Source organism: Scatophagus argus, chromosome 12 (genome assembly GCF_020382885.2).
Source record: "Scatophagus argus isolate fScaArg1 chromosome 12, fScaArg1.pri, whole genome shotgun sequence".
NCBI classification, from domain to species: domain Eukaryota; kingdom Metazoa; phylum Chordata; class Actinopteri; family Scatophagidae; genus Scatophagus; species Scatophagus argus.
The window spans coordinates 20,635,822-20,660,473 of NC_058504.1; the positions used below are offsets into that span (position 1 = coordinate 20,635,822).

The following is a 24,652-nucleotide window of genomic DNA, read 5'->3' on the forward strand; positions in this document are numbered from 1 at the left end:
ATTCAAATTTTAACTAAATCATCATTATATTGCAAATCTTCAGGGAGTACTTAGAAACAGAAGACTTGTGATTATCATAATTCACCACTTCCCCATGCGCACTCAGCCTTTATTAGGGTTTTTCCTTTTGGAGGCCCTGTGCCAAACCTTGTTCATTCCTGATTGCTGCCATGCATTAAAAAAAATCATTCACATATATTTTGGTGGAGTGAACTTTTTCTTTTCAGGCTGTTCATGAGTCTGCCCCCTGTGCTCCTCATTTCTTATAACTGCACACAGCATTCTTTTATTCAACAAAAGACTCAGTCCTAATTACCAGTCATCTTTCAGAAGAAAAGTGCCTTTTCTCATTAAATAGCTTTTAACATTTCGGTCACATCTCTGCTGGCTGTTTTGCATCTTGGCATTCTGCTACACCTTAAATATCTACAGACAAGCGAGAAGCATCAGCCCTCGTGTTTCCAGGCATACAGTATGTTTATCACTTTGTCCTGGTTTGCTCCGATCTAACCTATGAGCTCGGTAACTGCTCGAGCTGAGTGAAGCATCAGAGCTTCACAGTGTGAGGGGAAATCGATGGTGCGTTTTGGCCCCTTGGGCTGAGAGCATATTGTGTCACCTTCTTAAATGAAAAATGAATGGGGGGAGAAATGAAACTCGGAGGGGTGGAACGAGCCACGGCGGAGGCTGTCGACATGATTCCTCCACCTCACCTCACCACCCTCAGCTATCAGCAGCACCCAGCACCCAGCTCTCAGCAGACAAAGCAGGCGAGTGTACGACTACTCGAGATGGAAGGGAGACAAGGGCAGGTAGAGGTGGATTTACAAATAGGCCATAGCCCTCAAGAAACTATAATTAATAAAGCTGTCAGGGCCAGGTCACCTCTGAAAGGACACTAAAGAGCCACCTCATTGGATACCTAACCTCGGGTAGTGACGGGGCATTTGAGAAAATGGCCTCTGAAGATGTTTCCAGGCAGGATTTAAGAATGTTTGTCGGAGGAACACAATACGTTGAGATAAAATGCCCTGCGGTGTGTACCAACGATGAGGGAAACTTATTTTTAGTCTTCACAGTAATGAATGAGAAATGGCATTTAAAAATGATTTAGCAGCCCTTTTTTTTCCCCTGACAGGGTTACCAATTGCACTGCATCATCTGCAGTCCACTGTCAACAGCCTCCACTGGGACTACTTTTAACCAAAGAAGTTTCTGGAGAGAAATCCACCCATCCATTTTCTATACAGCTTATCCATCAGGGTTGCAGGGGGGCTGGAACCTATCGCCGCAGAGAAATGCTGAAAAATTCTGTCTACGTCCATTTTATTGAGGTTGAGGAGAAAATCTCAGAGACTGATATCACTAAATATTTTCACACTAAGCAAAAACCTGCATGGTTTTGTTACCACCAGAAGTTGGTGATGAAATATGTTTTTTTTTTTTTGGTTTGTTTGTTTGTATCCATGTTTTTTGGGGTTTTTTTTTGTAATTTAAGCCATCTAACCCTTTATAATAGTGGGGAGACTATGGGTCTGACTGGCACAGACATTTCTGAACTCTTTCAGTTAGCAATTGTAAACCTTAAAGGATAAGTTCTGTGATTTACTAACAAGTCGACCCAGCGTCTGTGCACCCAAAGCCTGATATTTTATTTATTTGTGTCAGAAACCTCTATCGTTGTCTAAAAGATTTTAAAAATTCATAAAGACACAGACCTAGAAGTCAAATCATGGATAAACACATATTTTGTTGTCATTTAAAAAACAAAACAAAACAGATAATATCACCAGCCTTTTTCAGGCAACAGTGTTTTGCATAACACAGTTGCTGTAGAATTAATTTGCAGGAAAATAACAACAATACCCATCGCATCTGTTACAGACATTCATCTCAGAAGCTTTGTGGGCTTTTTGTGAATGGAATCAAAAAAAAAGGTGAATGAATGTCAATCTGTTGACGGAAAAAAAACCAGCCTACCTGAGATGGGATCTGTTGGAGGGGAAAACAGGTCAAACATTCAGAAGTTTAGTTCAACAAGGCATTAAGGCATGAGAAACAGATCTGAAAGCAGACGGGTCACAGCACTGCTGATGTGGTGGACAGAAATAGATCATATGATGTTACAAAGTCCTGTATATACCTCCAAGTAGAGACAGCGTTTGGATAATATAGTATCAGTACACATGACCACGAGTGTAATTCGGGCCTCACAGATCATATGAATAACTTAATAGAAAAAAACTGTGTATCTAGCTGTATAGTAATGCACAGCTTCTTTGTTCATCCTCTGGATGCAACACAGGAAGAACAGAAACTGCATCTCCCCAGGCGGTATGCTCTTATCAAAACTGAGTTCAGACATAAATGATCACATGTATTAATGCTATATATGGTACATCTCCTCAATGCAGAGATAATGTGAAAGCTATGAGAGCATTATGGAAACTAAAACCACCTATTCAGTGGACAAGACAAAAAAAATCAGCTCAGATTGTAAGAATTTTTTACATTGCAGCTATTCCTGCTAGAGCTGCAGGCTTCAAAACAGATTTCCTCGTGAATTAATTCAAAAATTTTTGTGCTCACTCAGGTTTTTATAGTGACCACGCAGGTTGGCTTACCAACTAGGACATATTACCCCAAAAAAGTCAGAGATGACTGTGATAAAGACTTCACAATATTTCTCCAAACCGAACTTTGTTGGATTTTCAAACTTTTTAAGAGTTATAAAATCTCAAATGCATGCTGTTTCCGAGACCACGTAATCGGCATCCCCCAGACGCAGACATCAGTATACACACACACACACACACACACATAATACACAACACGACTGTGTCTTTGGCTCGGCCACTCGGGGAGGATTGAAATACTGACAGCCTTGGATGATGATGCAATAGCCAGCAACTGTCAACTTCATGGAATTACAGTAAGCTGCTTTGTCAAAATTTAGAGAGGCTCTATTGAACTCCGGGATACAAACGCACCACTGGGATTAATGTGTGATTCACTAAATCTGAATGTCGACAAAATTTCAAAAATAACCACGTTCTGAACTGGGAAGGCCTGCGAGATTAGAATGCATAAACCTCCCATATGTACGTACAGGAATATGACTCTAATTAAGGCTGGCAGTGGATACTCACAAATATTAACAGCCAGCAATTATACAGAAATTGTCTGAGGCAATTTAGAATTTGTCTGTGGATGCCAGGTGCCGACGAAATCCATTCTCCCCTCTGGAAGCAACAACAATGATTGACTGGATGTCTGAGAGCCAAAAATAAATCTGGATTAAGCCGTCGTTGGTGTGCTGCTCGAATTCCATTGGTGGTTTCTCCCGGTGCTGCGTGGTTTGCACGGTTTTCTGATGAGCCACAAGAGACACTCATGCTGATTCACTTGCTGCTGGTGTTCTGTGTTAGTGCAGCTGCTCTGGAGGTAATGTGTGCACTAGCAGAGGTTGTAAACTCAGGCTTTGTTAAACACCAACAAAAAATCATATCTGACATCCGCATACCTCCAGGGTCAAAGTACGACGAGTTCTCTGAGTCTGAAGAGACAGATTAGTTCCTGGAAAAGTTCAACTCCGTCTCACTTCATGAAGCTGCACTGGCATCAACCCAACAACACCATGGAGACAGAGCAAGTGTGATTTTATGCAAGAACATTAAAATGCAAAGTGTTGGTTGCATACTTTGTTGTGCTCTGTTTTATCACACAGGCTATGATTTCTGTGTACTAAAATCAACTTTGATATTTTCTCCAGAGTGTGATGGTTGCAAACTACAAAAGGCCAAGCTTTGATTGATTACCAACACATTTTGTTCTCCTTTCCACCATCTCAGTGAAGGGAGAAAAGGAAAATTTATTGATGCAAAATGATTGCAATGCCTAACAATTTGAAAGGATAATAAGTCATATTAAGTTTATTCAAGTTCAAGTCATTATTCCAGCTATTGATGAAATTCACACAAAACTGTTTTTGCCATAATGATGCACTGCAAAGCATTTGGCAGACAGCTTTCATACCTGAACTGAAATTTGAATTGAAATACACCTGTGCAAGATCTGATATTAGTTACCGGGAAACCAGTGACTGTGTGTGAAGTGCAGACAAAGAGCAACCCTAGCTGGGACAATGAACTCTGCTATGTGTCTTGAGGCAATATTAGGAGATGAAAAAATACTACTTCTATTGAATCTGCCAAAAAAAAGAAAAAAAAGCATTTGATAGATAGATCAAAGCCTGTTCCGACCTTACACGACCTCACACCTTTATATTTTCTCCCATAAATCCTCCAAAAAGATGAAGAGCATTTTCCAAAAAATAATCTGACTTGACATTTCTTTTTTTGTAACACCTACACTTGCATCCATCTTTTTCAGCATTGCTTAAAAGTATTCATACATTATGAAAAATGACTAAAAAAGGCAAACGGTGGAAGAGCTGTTACTCTCATACGCGCTGCCTAAAAATCACCACATGGTGTTGGCGCCTCTCTTTATGGGAATCACACATCACCAACAAGCAGAACCAGCTCTCTAGTTTAGAGCCAGTTGATGGTGCCAAGGATGACTGGCGACAGCTGGGTGCCTCTTACTCATTTTAAGGGTCATCAACATTTAATGTTACATTAGTGGCTTCGCTGGGTCTCCCTTTATCTACTGCGACAGTGTTGACTTAATTATGCACAGCAGTGTCACACTGATCTTGGTCAGCCCTGACGCACAGAGAGGAAAAGGGTAGGAGGCGATGGAGGTCTGCCTTTTCTGTACCTCCCCACATAAGTGTCCCTGCTCCTTTTGATGTGGATGAAAGTGACACAGAGGGCTGTCTGGGGCCGTAGTTGAGGATTAACACACACACACACACAGACACATGCACACATGTAGTCTTTCACTGAATTGTAAAAGTAGGTCCTTCCTCTAGGGCTGAACCCCTTTGGTATCTCCCTTCATCTTCTTTCTTTGTCTGAAATCCCTGTCCCTTCCAGCAGTCTCTAAACACAGACACCCTGAAAACAAACTGACATCCTGGATTACTGTCAGACGTACAATACAAAGGCAGTGCCAACAGTCAAATAAAATGTGCTGACAAACTGAGCTCTTGGCAAAAAATAAATAAATAAATAAATAACGTTGATATATGATGAGAAAGAAATATAGGATGAAATTATCTGAAATTTACAGCTCTTACGAACATGGTGACAGCCTTGAAACAGTCGTTAAGAATTGATGATGCTTCACAACCTGAAAACGAGGTAATCAGGTCTGTGCACTGCAAATCCCATTATATATCTATAGACCTATCAATGTACTGTATCAGTGTGTCAGCTATGTATCTATCTGTCCACCAATCTATCTACCACTCTTATGTAATAATTTATCCACCCCTCTATAAACAGTAAATCAGAGAGCATGATGACAGTGAGCTCTTACATTGATGTCTTCCAGGTTCAAGGAGTTCAGATATTTGTGATTTCTCTTCCACAATATAGGAGGCCTCCGCTCCCCCGTGATGGCACAAGTCAACACGGCACTCTGGCCAACTGTCACAGTGGTGACGCTCACTTTCTGGTCATCTGGGAGGGTGAGCAGGTACACATCTGTTGGCAAAAAGGAAAAAAAATCATACAATTTTAGATGAAGCGGAGACTGAAAGATTTGAGACTTTAAATTTTGGCCACAGTTTCAGTTATTTGTGAAACTTGAATTGAGTAAACTTAAACAATGAAGGAAGAATACATCTATACTTTATGTAGCTCAAATTTGATGGACCTCTCTGTCTTGGGACAGCTCATAATTCAGATGAATAAACTCACTGAGATACTTCACAATACAGAGATTCATGTTTTTCCCACATTGTCTCTTAATGAGTCCTGAAAACAACAATACAAAAAACAAGAGTGTCTCAATTAGCTGCTGTTGTGCTACAGAGGCAGATGTTTGTTTTAGTGAAAGATGCACTGAGGCAGCACAATCATTGCAATTTGCAAAAATAATGGGAAGGAATTAAGTTAAACGTTCTGTAAATACTTTGCATAATTTATGGAAGTTCTACTTTCCCTCTTAGGCTCTCTAAGGAACCTGGGTTAACCACTTTGTGCCTCTTTTTTTAGCTGGTGGCACAAAATTGACACAAAAAAGGCACTAGCGTTGCTAGTACAAGAGTGGAGTGCTGTGTTGTATTTGAAGCATTTTTAAACATGCTCAGTGTTCAAACAAGCTGGACTCCACACATTGTTGTTAAAATCATAGAGTGAATCGTTTTTCTGATGAAAATAACATGCTGGGAAAAAAAAGCCTGCATTGCCACAGACATCTCCCATTATAACACAGAAGTGGACCTCTACCAAAGTTGTTGCTTAAATTCATTCAGTGTTCCTGAAAAAAGTTTTTAAACCACGTTTCCGGTGATGATGTGGTTGTGTTCTCTGTGGCTGATTTAGTTTTTACCCATTACTGAGAGCACAGCCACAAAGGAAAGCAAGGGTGGGGAGAGGTCAGCATGGCTATGGTTGGTTAACGCCTTTTGTGTGTCCAGTATTTCGATGAGACAATGAGCATGGTGTACACTCATCCGTTCTTTGGTCTTATTATGTAACATGGCCTGTGAGAGAATGCTTTTTAATCTTTCTCTTGGGTAATGAGCAACGAAGCAAAAGAAAACAGACTCAATTTGTTCTGCTCCTGAGGGCATGAAATACAAAACCTAATGACAGAGCAGGTCCAGCAGACAATGTTCAATTGCCACAGCTCAGAGAATAAGGATGAGAGCACCTTCAATTACAGCATGACTCCAGTGGCCCCGTACCAACGGCTTCTGAATTCTTTTTTTAACCTTCTCACTTATTTGCTGTGTTTGGTCCACTTGTTGTGTCTTTGAACTGTGAACTCAGCCAGCCTGTTAGATCTGGAGCCATGAGACAACTCATAACTCTTTTCAGTGGGAAGCTCCAAGTTAAACTATCATTTGGCCTGATGAAACCCTGCTTAAGACTGGGAAAGTAGGATTAATTTAACATTAGCGGATTAATAACAACCATTTCTTGTTGAGTGGAGTATAACTCTTAAGTTTAGACCGTTATGCTGTCGGTGGATCTAAGTCAGTGACAGAGCTGCCTGCTTTTTCCTGCTTTTCTGTCGTATTAACTGATTTTAAACAAGGTGAAACTCTGTTTTAAAAATGCTATTTGCAGGACACACAGTACTTTAACCATTTACTGATTTTTTGTTTTTTTCACTTAAATGGGGCATCTAACCAGAAGCCTCTTTGCCTTTTGCATTTCCCTATTTTCTGTTTTCACCTTGCATCGATAGAATCATTACTGCAGGTTACCAATTTGCTCTTTCTGCAGGAAAACTCTGGCTGTTTGGGGTCAAAAGTCAAGGTGAAAAATCACTTCTTCCCCAGAGGCTTTTCAAATATAGTTAAAAAAAACTGTTTCTGCATAACTTTGCTTACTGCTTTGTGGACAAAATTAGAGACATATCCTATAATATACTGTAAATCAATGCAAACACCACTAATGTTGACCTCAAAAACTCAAAAATCAGGTCGACAGGGTGACAAAAAATTGAACATTATAAGTTCAATGAAGCCAGTGTATATTGCCAGGTCATTGCATCAGACTGTAATATTATATGACAGGTGTTACTGTGCTGTCCACTGCCATGTATGTTATCTTTAGAGTTTTAGTCATTTTAAACTCTTCTTTTAAATAATTCTTGTTGTGTTTGGATGCATTTTATTTTGTTTTTTACTGTGAGACACTCTGAGATGGCAATTTCAAAATAAAGTATTTCATTATCTACAAACCAAATCACACACACACGCACACACACACACACACACACACACACACACAGTGAAGAAATGAGTAAACAGTTTAAGCATTCATTACTGAGTCAATCAGTCTTTCATTTCTAAAAAGCAAACATGAAAATATTCATTCATTAGTCAATCTTTTCCTTTGGTTGATGATAAAAATGTCTTGTGATGGCCTGCACAGAGGGAGCTTCATCTTGAACACAACTTCTTATATTGCACTAGAAAAGGAAAGTTGAAATGGTACATGAAAAGCAATAACCATCTTCATAAAGTGACTGAAACATTTCCCCTGTGCACATCATTATGTGGCAAATCATTTGATGAAACACATTACATCAGTTAAGAGCTGTTTGTATGTAGTGAAGATACGGCAACAGCAGTCTTCAGGGATAATACAAGAGCCAAAATGGCCTGAGAGGAACGAAATGACTGGGTAGAAATGAAAAATGTCAAGGAACAAAAACTTTGCCTCATTAAACTCATATTTTATCCAGTGAGGACAGTGGAACAAGACTGTCTCAAGTTCAGCAGAACAGTAGTTTTAACTGAATGGAATGGTCAGAGTTACAGATACACTTTTGTCTTTGGCTGTGCTTGTACAGTAATAACGTCTTGACAAAGAGGACCTGCAGCAGAAAATTACAACACGTCACCCTGACTTAGACATTGTAGAGTCATCCTAGACATAATACATTTCTCTGGACTGTCTCATTTGGCAGGATGGAACAAATTGAAACTTAAGAGCTAAAGCACAATTTGTTCAAAACTGAGGCGAGTAAGTGCTCCTTCCAGAGAAAGCTGAAGTAAACAGCATCAGACCTTTTGACTCTGTTGTTTCTGAGGTATAACATCACAGACACGCTGGGATAAAAAATGGTTTGTTACAACTCGGGTTTCAATCTTGTAGCTTTGGCTATCACTTCTATCAGATAAGGTGTACTCAAAGTCGCAAAAAGCAGCTCATGATGTCCAGTAACAGACTGAAACATTCAAATGGCTGTCAGTATATCCTTTCTGTCACACTGGGTGTATAAGATAAAATATTTGTGATTCCATAGTTCTTGTGGTTAACTTCCTCCCCGAAAACATACTTTTCAGTTTCAAACCGAAAAGTATGTACTTTACACTGGAAAAAACAAAAAAAAACAACCAAAAAAAACAACTTAGATTTCAGACGATGTAAACCCTGTGCCCCCCTTGCTGAAAACTGTCTTCTTCTGGTGTCACAGCTAATATTGACGTTAGCCTGAATAGCAGGGGTCTGGACTTGATTTAGACTTAACCAAAATTGCTGTGAAGAGTACAAGATGGCTTAAATAATGTCATATAAATAGGGTTGATTTTTTTGGTGGGGGTTTCTGTGGCAGTATCTTTCTCTTCTACAGCAAAGTTCTATGGCAAATTTGACTTAAAGTTAAATGGAAATAGAATAATGCCACATACAGTATGTTATTTCGCACTCTCCTTCCACACATTTTCATGTCCCATCATTGCATTTCACTAACTTGACTTCTTCCCCAGAGTCTTTGTGCTTTCTTGTCTCTCAGGTTCCTATGTATCGTGTCTGGACCTCCTGCTGTGGTCCTGCTTGACACCAACGACTGTTATTACCACCTGTTATATTTCTGCATTATTATTATTACTACTATTACTACCACTACTGTCAAAATCATTATTATTAATACTGTCATTGTCATTCCAATACTCTGTTGTTATCACTGTTGTTATGCATCTCGCCCTCCCCCCCCTCCCCTCCCTCTCTCTCTCTTTCTCCCTCCCTCTCCCTCTCCCTCGCTCTCTCTCTCTCTCTCGCTCTCTTTCTCTCTCTCTCTGTCTCACAACCTAACCGGTCAAGGCAGATGGCCGCCCACCTAGAGTTGGGGTCTGCTCTGAGGTTTCTGCCTTCTATAAGGAAGTTTTTCCTCACCACTGTCGCCAAGTGCTTGTTCATGGGGGGTTTTGTTGGGTTTCTCTAAAAATCAAATTAAAGACTTTGGACCTGCTCTAATTGGAAAGTGTCATGAGACAACTGTTGTTGTGATTTGGCGCTATATGAATAAATTGAATTGAATTGAATTGAAAATATCACAATATTGTATATTGTGGCATAGCCTGAAAGTATTGAGATCTTATTTAAATGCCATATGAATCAGCCTTAAAACAAACTGAAACACATTAAATCAGCCCTGATGCAGAAAGGGAAGAATCACAGAAAGTGGATCTTTCAGTCACATATGGCTAATCCCGGATCCTCCTCCTCCCCAGACACTAATAACATTATAGCCAGCATATCAACACACCATGCAGCCACTTGATGCTCATCTTGGTGTTGACATGGCAGTGGGTGGATACGCTGACAGAAATCTCCTTCAATAATGTCCTTCCTAACCATTCAATTACAGCCCCCTTGTATCTTAATGCTTGTGAAATACGCTGCAAGCAACAAAGTCGATTTGCCACTGATCCCTTGGGGAATAGAAATGTGTGAGGTTATAGCGAGAATTTAAAGAAGAAAGTGGGCAAACAGATGGCCAGGCAGGCTCCATCAGAGCTTTAGCTTGTGGATGGAGGAATGAGGGGAGGGAGGAAGGGAAGGAAGCGAAGGCTAGTATCCGACCTGAATGGGAAACTCCTCAGAGAGATGGGAGTCTGGGCTGCTGGAGCCGACTCAAACACGAGTCCAGCATCTCCTCTGTGAGAGATTTATCAGAGGAGGAAGTGGCCTTGGCGCCTCTTTTTTTGGTCTGATTTGAGGCCTGAGGGGACTCAGCCTCCTGGGAAGGATCAACCTTCAACGTCCAACCTGTAATGAGTGATTAACGGTGAAGTCCAGACTTTTGATTTACTCTGCTCTGCTTCCAGAATGGGATGTTGGTCAGTGCCACAGCGAGAGGTAAATCACCTATTGCACTGGAGGCAACAAGCTTGTCAGGGAAAATAGCTTGGGCCTGCAGGACATTGCAAGGGGCTGGCTGCATGAAGACAAATTGCATCAAGGTTGCTTAGCCAACCCCCTTACTCCATCCTCTATCAAGTTCTGTCACTCTCTTTCTCAAACACATGCTTGCTCGCCCTGTCTCTCTTCACCAAGTCTCTCATTCCTCTAACGTACTCCCCCTCTCTCTTTCTCCCTCTCAGTGATGTTCAGCATAACTAGGGCTGAATGGTTGTGTACCCCAATTGCTTTGAGCTTGACATTTTGAAGTGGAGATAAAAGTATTTTCCCTGATGCAAAGTATTCATAGCCCATATCCAAAGACTCAAAGGGGGGCATGGGGGGGAGGGGGCTGAAAAACAGAATACACATTCTGGTGAACACTCTGTGATCTTGGATGGTTGAGTTGATTTGTGCAATCTCTCTCCCAAAGTGAGAAGAATTGAGTTTGTGTTTTTGATACTGAAAGATGAGTGACTCTGTGGACTTGAATGTTTGACAGAGGAAGAAAATAGTTTTAACACCCGAAACACACACATTCCTTTTGTTTTCCCAAAGAAAATACTTTTTAATGTAGAATTGTTGCCTCAAGTCGCACTCCTAAACAAAGTGGATCCCGGCACAATAAGGCAACAACAACAAAAGACTAATCTGGTGTTTTTCAGTGCCCAGAAAGATACGTGTCAGCTGGGAAAGATCACACCTTTGCACTGTTCCAGGCTGCATTTCTTCTCAGCCACTAACAGAGACACAACTCAGATCAGAAGAATAAAAAATATAACCTGACAAACAATCTCACTGTGATGTTGAGTGAGAAAACATAGGAAGGCAAGTCCAAATGGAGGCACATTTAACCTGACTGTGATGACTGTTTTGTATTCAGAGGAAGAAAGAGAAGTTGTCTGGATACTGAATGTTCTGAGCTCCCATGAGAAAGAAAAGCAGCCCATACAGAACCATAATTATAACTACGTGTACAACATTATGATGAATATCTTGTATAGGCTAGGGCCTGTTTGGCAGTTAGGTGGTTTTATGCATAAAGGAACATTTTTTGAGATAATTTATGCAACATGACAGCTGCTTTCCTTTCATACATGTTTGTCATTGTCACGTGAGTCATTTGCATGTTGGAGTTGCAATATTCAAGCTGTGGACAACCTTATGTTTGGTCACCTCATGTTTCCTGGAGTTGGATGTACACATGATCAACGTCCTTTGTTGGAAGCATTCCATTGTAAATGCATGTTATATCGGCTTGCTTTGTCTACATTAATTATGTCATATTGTCACAAAACATGTGTAAAATTAAGTAAGGGCTTCCTTTCCAAATACTGCACTGAAATTGATTTGATCACAATGATGAACTTTATATATAGTAATATTTCAAATAACAATAACCAAGTGCTTTAAAGTAAACAACCAAGTGAAAGAGAAACTAGAAAATATCCCAAACGCCTTATGTTTTAATACTGATTCAGTTTAATTTCAACTGTAATCACATCTTATAGTTTGACCTTGTCTTGTTTTCTCTTGAAATGCCTTACACCATTTTTTCAATCAAACCAGCACTTCTCTTGTGTGTGTCGTATTATGTGTTTTATTAAGTGTGCAAAATAAACTAGAAAAGAAAACAGGCAAATAAACAGATGTAAACGTCTGAGGCTTGATATCGCAACATTACAGAATTAACTTCATCTGAGCATCTCTGAAGGTAATAACTTCAGTCAACATCTTCTGAGACAGTCACACTCCACATCTGCCAACTGAATGGATCAATGCAAATAAATTCACGGTTGCTTACATGGAGTATTCTACAGCTCATCTTTAGGATGCGCTTAAGAACTCTGGCATCATTTTGAGGCTGTAACTACCTTTGATGCGGACGCTGAGCTTACTGCTTACTGCTTAAATGAGATTGTTTTATAATGCTCAGTCGGAACAGTCAAGAAAAATAAATGAAGCACGACTGGCAATGACCAGTTCTTCAGAATTTATTAGCATCTCCTGTCTCATCCATTCGCACCTTGAGAACCAGAAGAAATAATCGTGTTTGCAGCATTATTGTTATAACACATTTAAAAATGCAAAAGATTACAGGTGTTAAAGGCATGAGGATACTTATTACCCTCTTCCTCTCTCCTCCCACAAACATTATAAACATCAAGATGGCTGTAAAAATTAACAAACGGCTTTAGTGAGTGCATTACCTCTGGCTGATCAGCCAGTCTGTTTCCAAAGCAGCTGTTGGGAGAGATCCTGAGGGACCGCTGCATTAGTATGCAACAGAGCCTAAAAGGAGCTCTAATTGGATTAATTTTATCATAGCTACCTTGTGAAAAACAACTAATGAAAAATCCCCTATCTTACAGCAATAAGTAAATCATAGAGCACTCAAGCTATCACACAAGAGAGGCCATAATTTAATGTCTCCATCATATTTTATCCATATACAATTGTGTGACTTTAAACACTATCAAACTGTATTGTTTTTCATTTTATTGAGGTTCTAAAGTTGAGCAATGCCTGCTGTAATATCAGAAGCCTATTTTCATGTTTGTGCCTGTTAACTTCGCCCATTACTAACTCAGAGAGAGGTACAGTATGCTTCCACTCACAACTTTTACACCAGCATCAGCACTGCAGCACGCTTGAATAGTTGCACAACTGCAAATGGTGCATGCCAACACCTTCAGCTGGATGACAGGAGCTGGTAAATGTTGAGAAAGAGGATGAATGCAGCAATCAGTTTACACTGAACTGCTAAACAGTCCTGACAGCCAGAAAAGCACATTGAGCCTCTCTCAGTTGGGGGGGGGGATTAAAATATATTCTGAGAAAGAGAGAGAGATGGGGGGGGGGGGGGGGGTATTCTGACTGTAAATTTAAACCCTGTCTGTGCTGTGTGAGCACTACTGAAGCATTCATTCATTGAATCCACAAAAACTCAGGCCCCTGTAACAGCACCAATGTCCTCAGCACTAGCTCGGCTGACAGCAGAGCGGTGGATGGACGAACTGTCTTTAACAGCTCGAGAATGGACAAAAATAGTTTTCAAGTAAACTCCACACACAATGCATCTCCATAGTTGAGCTGCAAAGCTCAGGCTGAAAATGGTCATAACTGGTCATTATCAGCTTAGTTAACAAGTTTACTCCATGTAGAAAACGGAATAGGGATTTGTCTGCCTACAGAAACACCACATCACAAAGCATGGCAGCAAAAAAAAGGCCAAACTTGGTTTAAAAAATGCATGGGGTGATGCACTGTGATGCACTTCTCTTGGGAGAGGATGTGGATTGTTGGAAAGGCTGCTAGTGTGGATTGCCCTTTATTTGAATTTATTTTTCTGTCACACCATTTGCAGTTCCAGCAGTTGTATTTTTGTTCTTTTGCTGATCCTAAAGTGCACATCACTATATAGATTAGGAATTTTTTTTAGCCACACAAGGATGATTAAAGTGATGGGATATGTTTCTCCCACTCGTTTTCATGGTTTTACCATATCGTCGCTGTCCGACGAAAATAAAACGTATCTCCACTTTCTACGTTTTTGACATTTTACATTGTACAGCATGTCCGCATTCCTCCCTAACAACTGATGTGTTGGGTATTTATACGACCACCAGTCAAACTGATGTGTGCACATCAATATCAGATTACCTTTTGCCCGTGATTTATCTTGATTTCAAGATAAAATGTGAACCAAAAGCTTTTGTTCGTGTAATGTGTTAAGTGGAGATGTAGAATAGCCTGCAATCATGTTTGGTGGGGCATAAAAATGAGACGAATTTTGGAGATACGTTTTGTTTTTCCACAGGGCAGTGACAATATACATAATTTCCTCCAATCAGTGACCAGTCAGAGACATCAAAAAACTCCACATGTTAAATACTAAATGTCTAGTCTAGTCTAGCCAGATCCTCAGTTCAAACTTTGTGTTGTCTTTTAGTGTTTCATCAAAGGTATACCTTAAACCTTGTCAATATTTTCAAGCAATCCAAACCTTATCATTTACATTCTTTTTCATATTTCCAGTCTGGTGTTTTTGTCCGTTTGTCAACAGGATTATGAGAAAACAACTGACTGATTTTCATGAAAACTTGGTGAAAGACAAGCCTGGGTCAAGGCCAATGCCCAAACACTATGCACAAACATAATTTAAACTTTAGACTTTTTGGAAATACAGCCAAACATGTAACAAAGGTGTTTGGAGATCTGCATATCACAGAACAGTGGTACTCAAAGTGAGGTCCAGGGACCCCAATGGGTCTTTGAGGAGGTTCCAGGGTGTGTCCAGCAAAAGGGGAATAATTTATTTTCTCTATAATATCATCCACAATGACGGAATGTGTGACGATTTTAGTCATGGGTTTTATACACGTCCAAATAAAACATCTAAATGCAAAATTGTTATCAAATGGGGGTCTGTGTATGACATGAAAAAGTTTGAAAACCACTAACACAGAAGGGTGGAATATTGGCCTTTGCTGAGGTATGCGTTCTCACATTGCCTTTCTAGTTCTAACTACAATTTTAATTATTTTATCGTAGCTATACTGTGCTGACTTGTGAATTAATCTCTAACATCTAACTAATTACTCCAGCATAAATGAGGAGCTTAAAGTTAGCTGAGTCCATTCAGTTTCATCTATTAGTACCTTGATTAATTTACCCAATAGTAGCAAAATAATGTATTCTATTCCAAGAAAATAAACAGCTCTGTCTTCATGTATTAATACATATACTATTGTTGGAAATACACAAAATCATCACAGAAGATAGAATAATCCTCTTTTTGAAAGTTGTTCAGAAAATTAGCCCATGTACTTCAGTTGAGGATCACAAAAAAAGGTAATTCAACTTCTTTTAAATCCCCCTAATAAATTCTGGAGATAGAGAGTCACATGTTGGAAAATGAACCATGAATTATAAAACCATTTTAACACCACTTCTCACAGCCTGTGAATGGAAAGCTCAGCAGGATTTTTGACAAGTAAAAGCCTGAGTATCCATTAATTGTCACTGTGCCATGGGTCCTGGATAACAGCAAACTTGTTTTAATGGAAGGAGCCTTCCCTGGAGGAGGCCTGGCTGTTAGTTTGGATGTCTAATTATATTCATCACAGAGAGTGTAAGTCAACTAATTTCTGAGTTCGGTGGTCTTTTGGCAAATGTAGGGATTACACCAAACTTGGAGACGCACAAGAACAGAGCTGTCTCGCATTAATACAAAAGACAATGAGAAGAAGGATAAACAGAGTAAAATCAGATGAAAAACAGACAAAGGGAAAACATGAATAAAATAAATAAAGCCAAAAAGCGGCAGAAAAGTGGGAAGAGAAACAAAACCATATAGCCAGTGCTGATATGTCCCCCCCCAAAAAAAAAAATTACACACACTCAACAATGTTAATGTCAGTTTTCTTAAGCCAAGAACCTATCACGGGCCCATGACACTGATCTTCTAACAACTTTGACCACTTTGACCTTGGAAGTAGCAGTTGTCGAAATAATCTCACTAAAAGGTCCACTTAGTAGACATATTGAACCCTAACAATTGGACATATGTTATCTGCTGATTAGCACCATGGTGATATGATGAAAAGGGTCATGAGTGCTCCTAAATGGATGAACCTGAACCCTACATTTGATACTATATAGATGCCCATTTTTCTTAAAAACAACTTACTTTGTCTGTGAAGTTGCCAAAATAAAACCAAAATCTCATGTTTCTTTAGCTGCAAGCAGATAGTGGTTTCTGATGCTGTCCTTAAAAAGTACCCACCTTCAAATTGCACAAACTGTGTGAGGTCTACATCAGAATTACAATATGATGGATCACATTACAGTCCATCTAGGTTTCCCAGTAGTCCCTCAGAAAAAATAACAGGCACATAACAAGACATCTACCCTCAGAGGAAATCAAAGAGCTGTGTCTCCTGGCTGTGTATTCTGTCTGGGTTCAGATCAATATCTTGGCACCCAAGAAACAACAAGCAGGAGTGAGAAATGTCCAACAGCGCAGAACAAATAGCGTGACCACTCTACTTGATGGAAAATATAGTTACAGTCATCTAAATGTGTCCTGAATAAATAAACTCCACATCCAAAATACATTGACAGATACTCCTACATAAGGTAGGACAACACTAATTCTACAACCAGTGTGTTTAAAAGTAGCTGCTTTAAGGCATGAGGCCTTTTCACATGTGTTAAAAAACCAAGTTGCACTGCAAGTCTGTAGTGTATGTCCCTGAAGAAGAGGTTTTGTTGGGGATGAGATTCAAGCCAACGAACTGGCCTGAGGGAGCATTCAGGCAGAGGATTCTTTCCAAGCACTTGCACATTCATTTTCATTGTCGTCTGTGAAGCAGCATGTCTAGACGCTTAGAGAATGCATTTGGTAGGTGTACCCAAACTAATAACATTAAACTGTGCAGTTCACAGTCAAAGCACCCTGTGATTGTCCAGCCAACTTCAAAGGGCTTAAAAAGCACACTGGCACAAGGATGCAGTCACAGTCTGGCTCGTGTGTAGCAGCTTTTAAAACCCTCTGTCTGATTGTTACACAACCTAGTTCATGTTAAGCTAACTTTCAAACACTACTCATTGCTTACAGTGCCTGAATATGGTACCTGAAATCAAATATATTTGCTGGTAACTCTACAGTACAACATTTTAGATTCCCTTTTTATATTCAGGTTGAGCTATTACTCATGGCAAACTGTGAGCGTGACCTTTTCCTATGTTCATTTCGCAGTGATCACAGATGCTGACTGGTCTGCTGCAGATGATAGGCCCCCCTCTAAGTACTGACTGCACAAAAATGGTTTCCGCTATCTTGTTCTGGCAGAGTGCACAGCTCCAGAGAAAACCAAGGAAAGCAGCATAAACTTGCAAAATGTGTAGTTTGAGTATACCTATATCACTTCTGGATTAACGCTACACTTCTCTTTCAGTCTGTTTCTGTGCCCAGTCCACCCCTGTGACAGTCTCCCTCAAAATGCTGATTTCAGCATGCAAAAATTCCCACATAGCAAAGACTCTGGCACTGTCCATATGAATGTATGCAGTATTAGACCAAAATGGGCTGCGTTAAACTAACCCTGATATTTTATTTTAGTGTAACTTACTCTTCGATATTATCTTACCAACCGACCACAGCGTTATAAATCTATGGGTGTATTCCTCTTGACTTCAGTGGCCTCTGCCCAATACTATACATTCATGACAAGGACTTACAAAGATCTAAACCATGTATCATTGTCAAAAGAAATTTAAGACACTTTTCTGAACAGAGAGAAGAGTTCTTCAAGAGAACATTTAATTAGATTGCAGAAAAACATGCATGTTTCAAGAAATTCAGGTTCTGCTTTCAAATTGCTGATATGTTACATGGAAGGGATGCTGCCTGACGCAAACAGCATGACTAAATCACCTGCTGATAGGCAATATTTTTGTCAACAGCATAGTAGGTGGCTCACTGCCACTCAAAAAGCCAAATTATCATTTTATATTTCTGCATCTAACAGAAATATTTCTGTAATTTCTATAATTTGTAAATTAAAAAAAATTAAAAAAAAATTATGTACAAATTTAGCAAACAACAAGTTATTTACAACTATTTACCTTAAAATGCAGTAAATGCCTCAGGTGTTTTTTGTACAGCTATTTACAACTATTTACAACAAAATCAGGTGTCACAATAAAATGCACCACAAATTATTTATAAAACTTATTTATATTATTTCTATAGCTTGCACCAAACACGGAGCAAATGTGACAACAATGTTCAGGAAAAAGCATTGTGTATATTGTTTATCATAACTTGGGTTTTACTTGACATATTACAACATTTAAAAACTTGTACATAGTTTGATGTCCCCACTTTTGACACAAATTGATGATTTAGTTGATGGGAAAAAAATGATTTAATTGATTTATCAAAGGCTTTTGATGAGGGTTTGATGAAAAACCATGAAATTGGTTTACAAATTATCTTTAGTGGCAGATGCTGTTGTGGCTGATGGCTATCAGTCCAGTTTTAGGAATGTTAAAAAGGTGTGCCTCAGGGTTCTGTGTTAGGACTGCTCATATTGACAGTTTTCATATGGGCATAGAGCAGCATGGTGGTGCAGTGTCGCCTCATAGCAAGAGGGTTCCAGGTTGGAATCCCGGTCTGGGCCCTTCTATGTGGAGTTTGCATGTTCTCTCTGTGCCTGCATGGGTTTTCTTCCTCCCACAGTCCCAAAAACATGCACATTAGGTTAACTGGCTATTCTACATCGCCCTTAGGTGTGTGTGAGAGTGTGTGTGGTTGTCTGTCTTTGTGTGTGTCAGCCCTGCGATTGACTGGTAACCAGTCCAGGGTGAACCCCGCCTCTCGCCCGTAGACAGCTGGGATAGGCTCCAGCTCCCCCGCGACCCTGACAGATAAGCGGTATAGAAAATGAATGAATGAATATGGGCATAAAGGTTGGAAAACACAATCCATCTGCACACTACAACATTACAAATTTTATATACAACCGGGTCCTCTGTTGTCCAGTTGATTCAAAATTTGCATTTTGATTTCTGTACCATATGGCAAACTTTAAATGATTGTAAATTCATGATATAAAACAAAATCCATATTACTGCTCTAAGTAGGAATTGAAAGAGCATCATCTTAATAATACTCTAGTTTCTGATTGGTGACAAGTTATGCTTCAAAAACATTACTGAACTGACTAAATCCTTAAAACTAAAATTTGCTCTTTTAATTATCGAAGTAATACATGTATTAGTCAAAAGTGCAGAACGCAGGTTGTCCAGTCAACCTTTGTATCTGTTATGGACTATTGTGATGTAATTTATATGCATTCTCCTGTCTCCACTCTCAAATCTCAGTCTATCATACTGCCCTTCATTACTGGAGATAGCTTTAGAATGCATCAGTGTTTATAATTTGAGAAAGCTGGACTGTCATTGGCAGTCAGAGGAGAATTGCACTGCATTCTGTTTATCTACAAAGCACTTCTTGACAAACTACTTGAGTATCTCGAATGTCTTCTTAAATATAAAGCAAGATCACATTTGGGTCCCAAGACTGTTTGGTTACTGAAAATCACTATGTCAGTACTGAGACTGGGAAAATGGCTTTAAAATACCATGCACCACACAACTAGAAGAGGAGGAGAGAACCTTTTAAAACTAGACGAGATGATCCTTTTTCATCAGTTTAAATCCTTTTTAATAGACAGAGAAGGTGAAGGTCTTTAATTTGAACTGGTGTTAAGTATGGTGATTTTATTTTATTGTTCTATATGTATAGCAGTTATACTGTATATGTATTGTTTTAATATGTGTTTTTTATCAGGGTGCCATGCAAAATAGATTATGCTCTTAATTGCCTTCCCTGTTTAAATAAAGCTGATGATGATGACGACATATTCACAAGGTCACTGCTGTGCCTTTTATACAGCATTACAGAAAGTTTTCCTCATATACATTCCATGTAGAGTAATTTCTGCCTTGTTAATGCATATAGCTGATGTTAATGTGTGACAGCCAATGCATCAATACATTGACACTCTCCTACCAAAAGTTAATGACACTTTGTGATAGATGACACCTTATCTGTTTACCCATGATGCACGAGGCCATCATTCACCAAATTATTCAATGATGACAAGGGGCTGACTATCAGCAGTGTGGCAGACATCATTCATATCTGCAACATCATCTAATTAAAAGACATCACTTCTGCCAGACAGTTTCCTTACTGCTCGCTGTAGCAAATTGATTCTCAACCCCCTTCTAGTCCATGCAAAAGAGGAATGAATAATGCATGGACATTAAAGTCTTATCTTCTGTCCTGACAAACAACGTTGCCACGCTTTGAATATTGCACAAAGGTGTGCAAAGGGTCCTTATTAGCAGAGTAGTCAGACAGGTGCCGTTTTCATGGGGAGCCATTCTGAATTTACTGCTGTTCTTTTCCAAGCGGCACCATAATTCTGGACACACTGGATCAACTGATTTACTTTATGACGGTGCTCAGTTTACGACAGTGCTTAAGGTATTTACATAGATTTTTACAGCTGCCACTCACGGATTATGTCGGCAATGAACTGAAAAACTATAACTTTGCAATGCATTTTTGCCTCAGGCACAGTGACCATGGTCTGCGAGGTCAAATCAATCCACAGATTTCTGACCATTTCACTCCACTGCACTGCGGGTCTCCTAGTTACATCTGGATCATATGTCACTGAATTACATGTTCAAGGCTCCAACTCAAGTTATTATTACAAGATGCCTGCAACTATATTATATCAAAGGCTGGTTCAAACATGGTCCATTATATATAGATATATAATATGTACCTCTAACCTTGTTGCAAGATATAGCTGTTTTATATCTGCGTGTGGAAGAACATCAACAGTAATAAAATAGATTGGCCATGCTCAGTAAATCTGATTGACTCACGTTTCTTTAGTCAGTCCAATAACATAATAAAAAGTAATGCTTTCTACATTAGCATTTATTGCCTAATGTGAATCTTATCAATGTTGTTAGATGATTACGGGCATCAGAGAAGTGTGCACAGTGCAGCACTGTGATGGTGGTGATACAGGTGGTTTTTCGACTGCAGGAGATGAGATTAAACCCCTTGTTGGTGACCATCTACCTTGGTGAGCAAGATGCTGAACCCCATTATGGTGTGTACCTGCATGGTGAACAGTCCTTCAGCTGACCTTCTTGATGCAAGCTAATGAAGATATTAACTTAAACAAAATAAACAGATAATTAACTAAACAGTTGCAGTGCCCCCAATAATGCAAAAGTGCAGTCCTGCTCAGCCCACTGAGAACTGCACCAGAGTATGAAACTCAATACAGCTTTCATACAATTTCTGATACGTTTTTTTGGTTTGCTTCACTGGCCAGGATCTACAATCTACCCACTTTATTCTCAGGACCACATGATAGGTGAATATACTGACAAATCCAGGTCTTTGTGAGTTTTTAAAGGCTTCAGCTCCTTTGCATGGAGTCTGTGATATGTCCTTTTAATTGATGAATAGAGCTCTATTGAAACAAGGAGAACCGAAATGTTCAGTGCAGTTATTAGTATCTAGAGGAGGTGGATTTGTGACCTTATTAACAGCTTCCTTAGAAGCATACTGAGGGCCTGTCTCTGAAGCACCTAAGCATTTTGCAGAATGATGTAGGTTTCACAATGAAGGGAGAAAGACACCAGCTGACCTCAAATATGCATTCAGGACTGTGTGAACCGAGGTTCAGTAGAGGGCATTAAATTCTTGATTGAAGTTGAGTTGTTGACAAAGACATTATAATAAATTACTCCTGAGCACATTACTGCTGGGTTGAATCTTTAATATATTTAATTTAATATAATGAGATATGGAGTCAGTCATTTATACATTTGCCAACTATCCACTGACAAATAACAACATTAAGTGGCACATAAGGATAAAGAATAGAAAAGAAGAAGTAAAGGAGAGGAGCAATACAGATTTAAAGAAACTCTACCACAGAGGGGGAGATTTACTACTGTTAAATATCTCATTTCCTTGTGAGGAGTTAAGCTTGAAGGCTGCAAAAATGATCTGAAAACTGAAGAGGAAATAGTTGGAGTTAGAGAAACTCAAGTCTTCAAGGAACCACAGCACTCTATATTGGCTGAGGTTACTTTCTTTTCGAGATTTGCCAGAAGGGGTTTACTCCCACATCCACATATGATGTGGAGAACAGCAGAAGAGATGAGACTTCTTGTCTTTGCCATTTGTTCTCGTGAGTTTATTGCCTCTAAGAAATACTTTAAAGACAAAGGGCTGATGACATGAAGGTTGATTATGAATTCTCTCCCACCACTAAATGTGTCAAGCCAGCCAAATGTCAGAGGATATTCCATCAGAGGATATTGAGCTGACTGAAAATGTCAGACAGGGAGGAACTGTGAAAGAGAGCACAAGAAGGAAATAAAGGGAGAAGGAGGAATCTAGTGCACAAATGTTGGTGTGACTCAGATATGGCAGGGTACCTGTCATCATAATGTTGCCTAATGAGAGGGGATTTAGTTTGAACTCTTGTTTTGCAGTAGCCTTGACCTGCTTGCTTTGGCACCAACTCTCTGTTGTTCCTTTTGATTCAGCTACTCAGGGGGACCAAACGTTTGAAGCCCGACAATACAGCAGCTGTCTGGAGTTCACATTAAGTAAATCTTCGGCCGGATATCAAACGCTATTCCAGGTTTAACATCATCGCAACTTTGTAATGACCCATGTGTCAAACAAAATGCACCAGACTGACAGTTCAGATGTTAACAACAACAACTGTCAGATTTCAAAGTAAAACACTATTAAATCTTAATTGGTTAGTGTTCTTTTATGAAGCCCAAAAGTTTGTAAATTTAGGGCAGACAGACTTAGATGTTACACTAATAAATATAAGGCAAAAGAACCACACTTATCAATAATGTTTAAAATGAATGCATTGACATTAATTCTAATTTCCTTTGTTTACCCTTTCAGTTTAATTATTGCATTAACTGGTAAAAGATTCAGACAACTTTGTTACAATGTTTATATGCTGAGAGAATGTGATGACAAGCAATCAGCTTCACATGCGATAAACATATCAGAGGATATTAATATTGTTATCAAGTGTTGTCTGACATTGGAACATCTTATTCATGTTTTCTCAGAATATTTAAATGTCAGCGCTAAAAATGTCAGATGCTGCCTAAATCCTCATTTCAATTTCAGGGACAATGTTAAGCCTTTTTCAGACAGAGAAAATCAAAAATGTTTTCTTCTCTCTCTGTTGACACAAAACATTTTACTGAGCTCACCAAAAGCTGTGTAAAACTCCTCTTTTGTCAGGTGCTCGTCGTCATTGAAGTCGTTGTACTTCAGCAGGTCAAACAATGTGCACTCTGAGACATCCTTGGACAGGCCTTCGTGCTTGATCACCTTAAATGAGAATGCATTGATGTTCAGTTAGAATACTGTGACAATACTTTTTGTTTGCCTTCATTTTTCCCATCCTGTTTCCTAGAAATTACATTTACACATATACAGCTCCTTTGCAAAAACAAATATGTTTTAAAGGACACAATCATAATGCTCCCTGGATTATGTTGCACTAGAGCATCCGTCTCTCGTACCAAAACAAAAACCAGTGAGCCACACCTCCAGCATAAACAGAAACAACTGTTAGATTGTTCCTCTCAAAGCCCACAGACTCCAGATATTTTCCCTTACTGGTCAACTTAAAACACACTTCAGTCAAACTCAACTCAAATAAATCTTATCTGTTATTGGGATAAAACTCAGAGTTTAATTTAATCATCTTCAACAGTTATGTATGTATAATGATTGCATTGTAGTGTCTGAACCCTAGCAAAGACAGCTTCGTTGCACTGTTGCTTTTATGCGGGTAAGTGCTAAAATTTTAAATATTATCCTCTAAAAAGCCATAAAGTAGCATTAAATGGAAATACACAGAGTGCACAAGTATCTCAAAATTGTATTCAAGCCCAGCACTTAGCAAATCTGCTTACATTGTGTACTTAATTGATCTAATGTCTACTTTAAAAAGTTTTTATATAATCTCTGTAAAGAGTCAACATTACGTGTCCAGTCTCAACTATTAGCTTTATAGACTCACTGAAGTTTTGTGACAGTAGATGGAGCAAAGGCCTCCTCATCATCCTGCTAAAGCATGTTTTTATTCAATGCCCTCTGCATGGCTCTGGCAGTAAAACATCCATCATACTAGATCAGCTGTCAAAAAGCTGATCACAATGGACAGCTTTATACATCATACCCTGACCATCGGATCAGTGCATTTCCCTTCAGATGACTTGAC

The 24,652-nt window shown here is 39.3% G+C and overlaps 1 protein-coding gene across 4 annotated transcripts in view; it reads right to left on the bottom strand.

Moving 5' to 3' along the window:
* The window catches only part of fstl5 (follistatin-like 5), a 148,589-nt gene that overhangs the window by 46,758 nt on the left and 77,179 nt on the right, over positions 1–24,652 (bottom strand). For 2 of the 4 annotated variants that reach the window (XM_046406169.1, XM_046406168.1), the window contains exons 6-8: positions 23,634–23,754; positions 5,446–5,612; positions 1,981–1,992 (exon numbers count right to left, since the gene is read on the bottom strand). In XM_046406169.1, the coding sequence (XP_046262125.1) occupies positions 1,981–1,992; positions 5,446–5,612; positions 23,634–23,754 (300 nt within the window). The remainder of the gene's footprint in view (positions 1–1,980; positions 1,993–5,445; positions 5,613–23,633; positions 23,755–24,652) is intronic. The other 2 variants (XM_046406171.1, XM_046406170.1) reach the window with 1 other exon arrangement.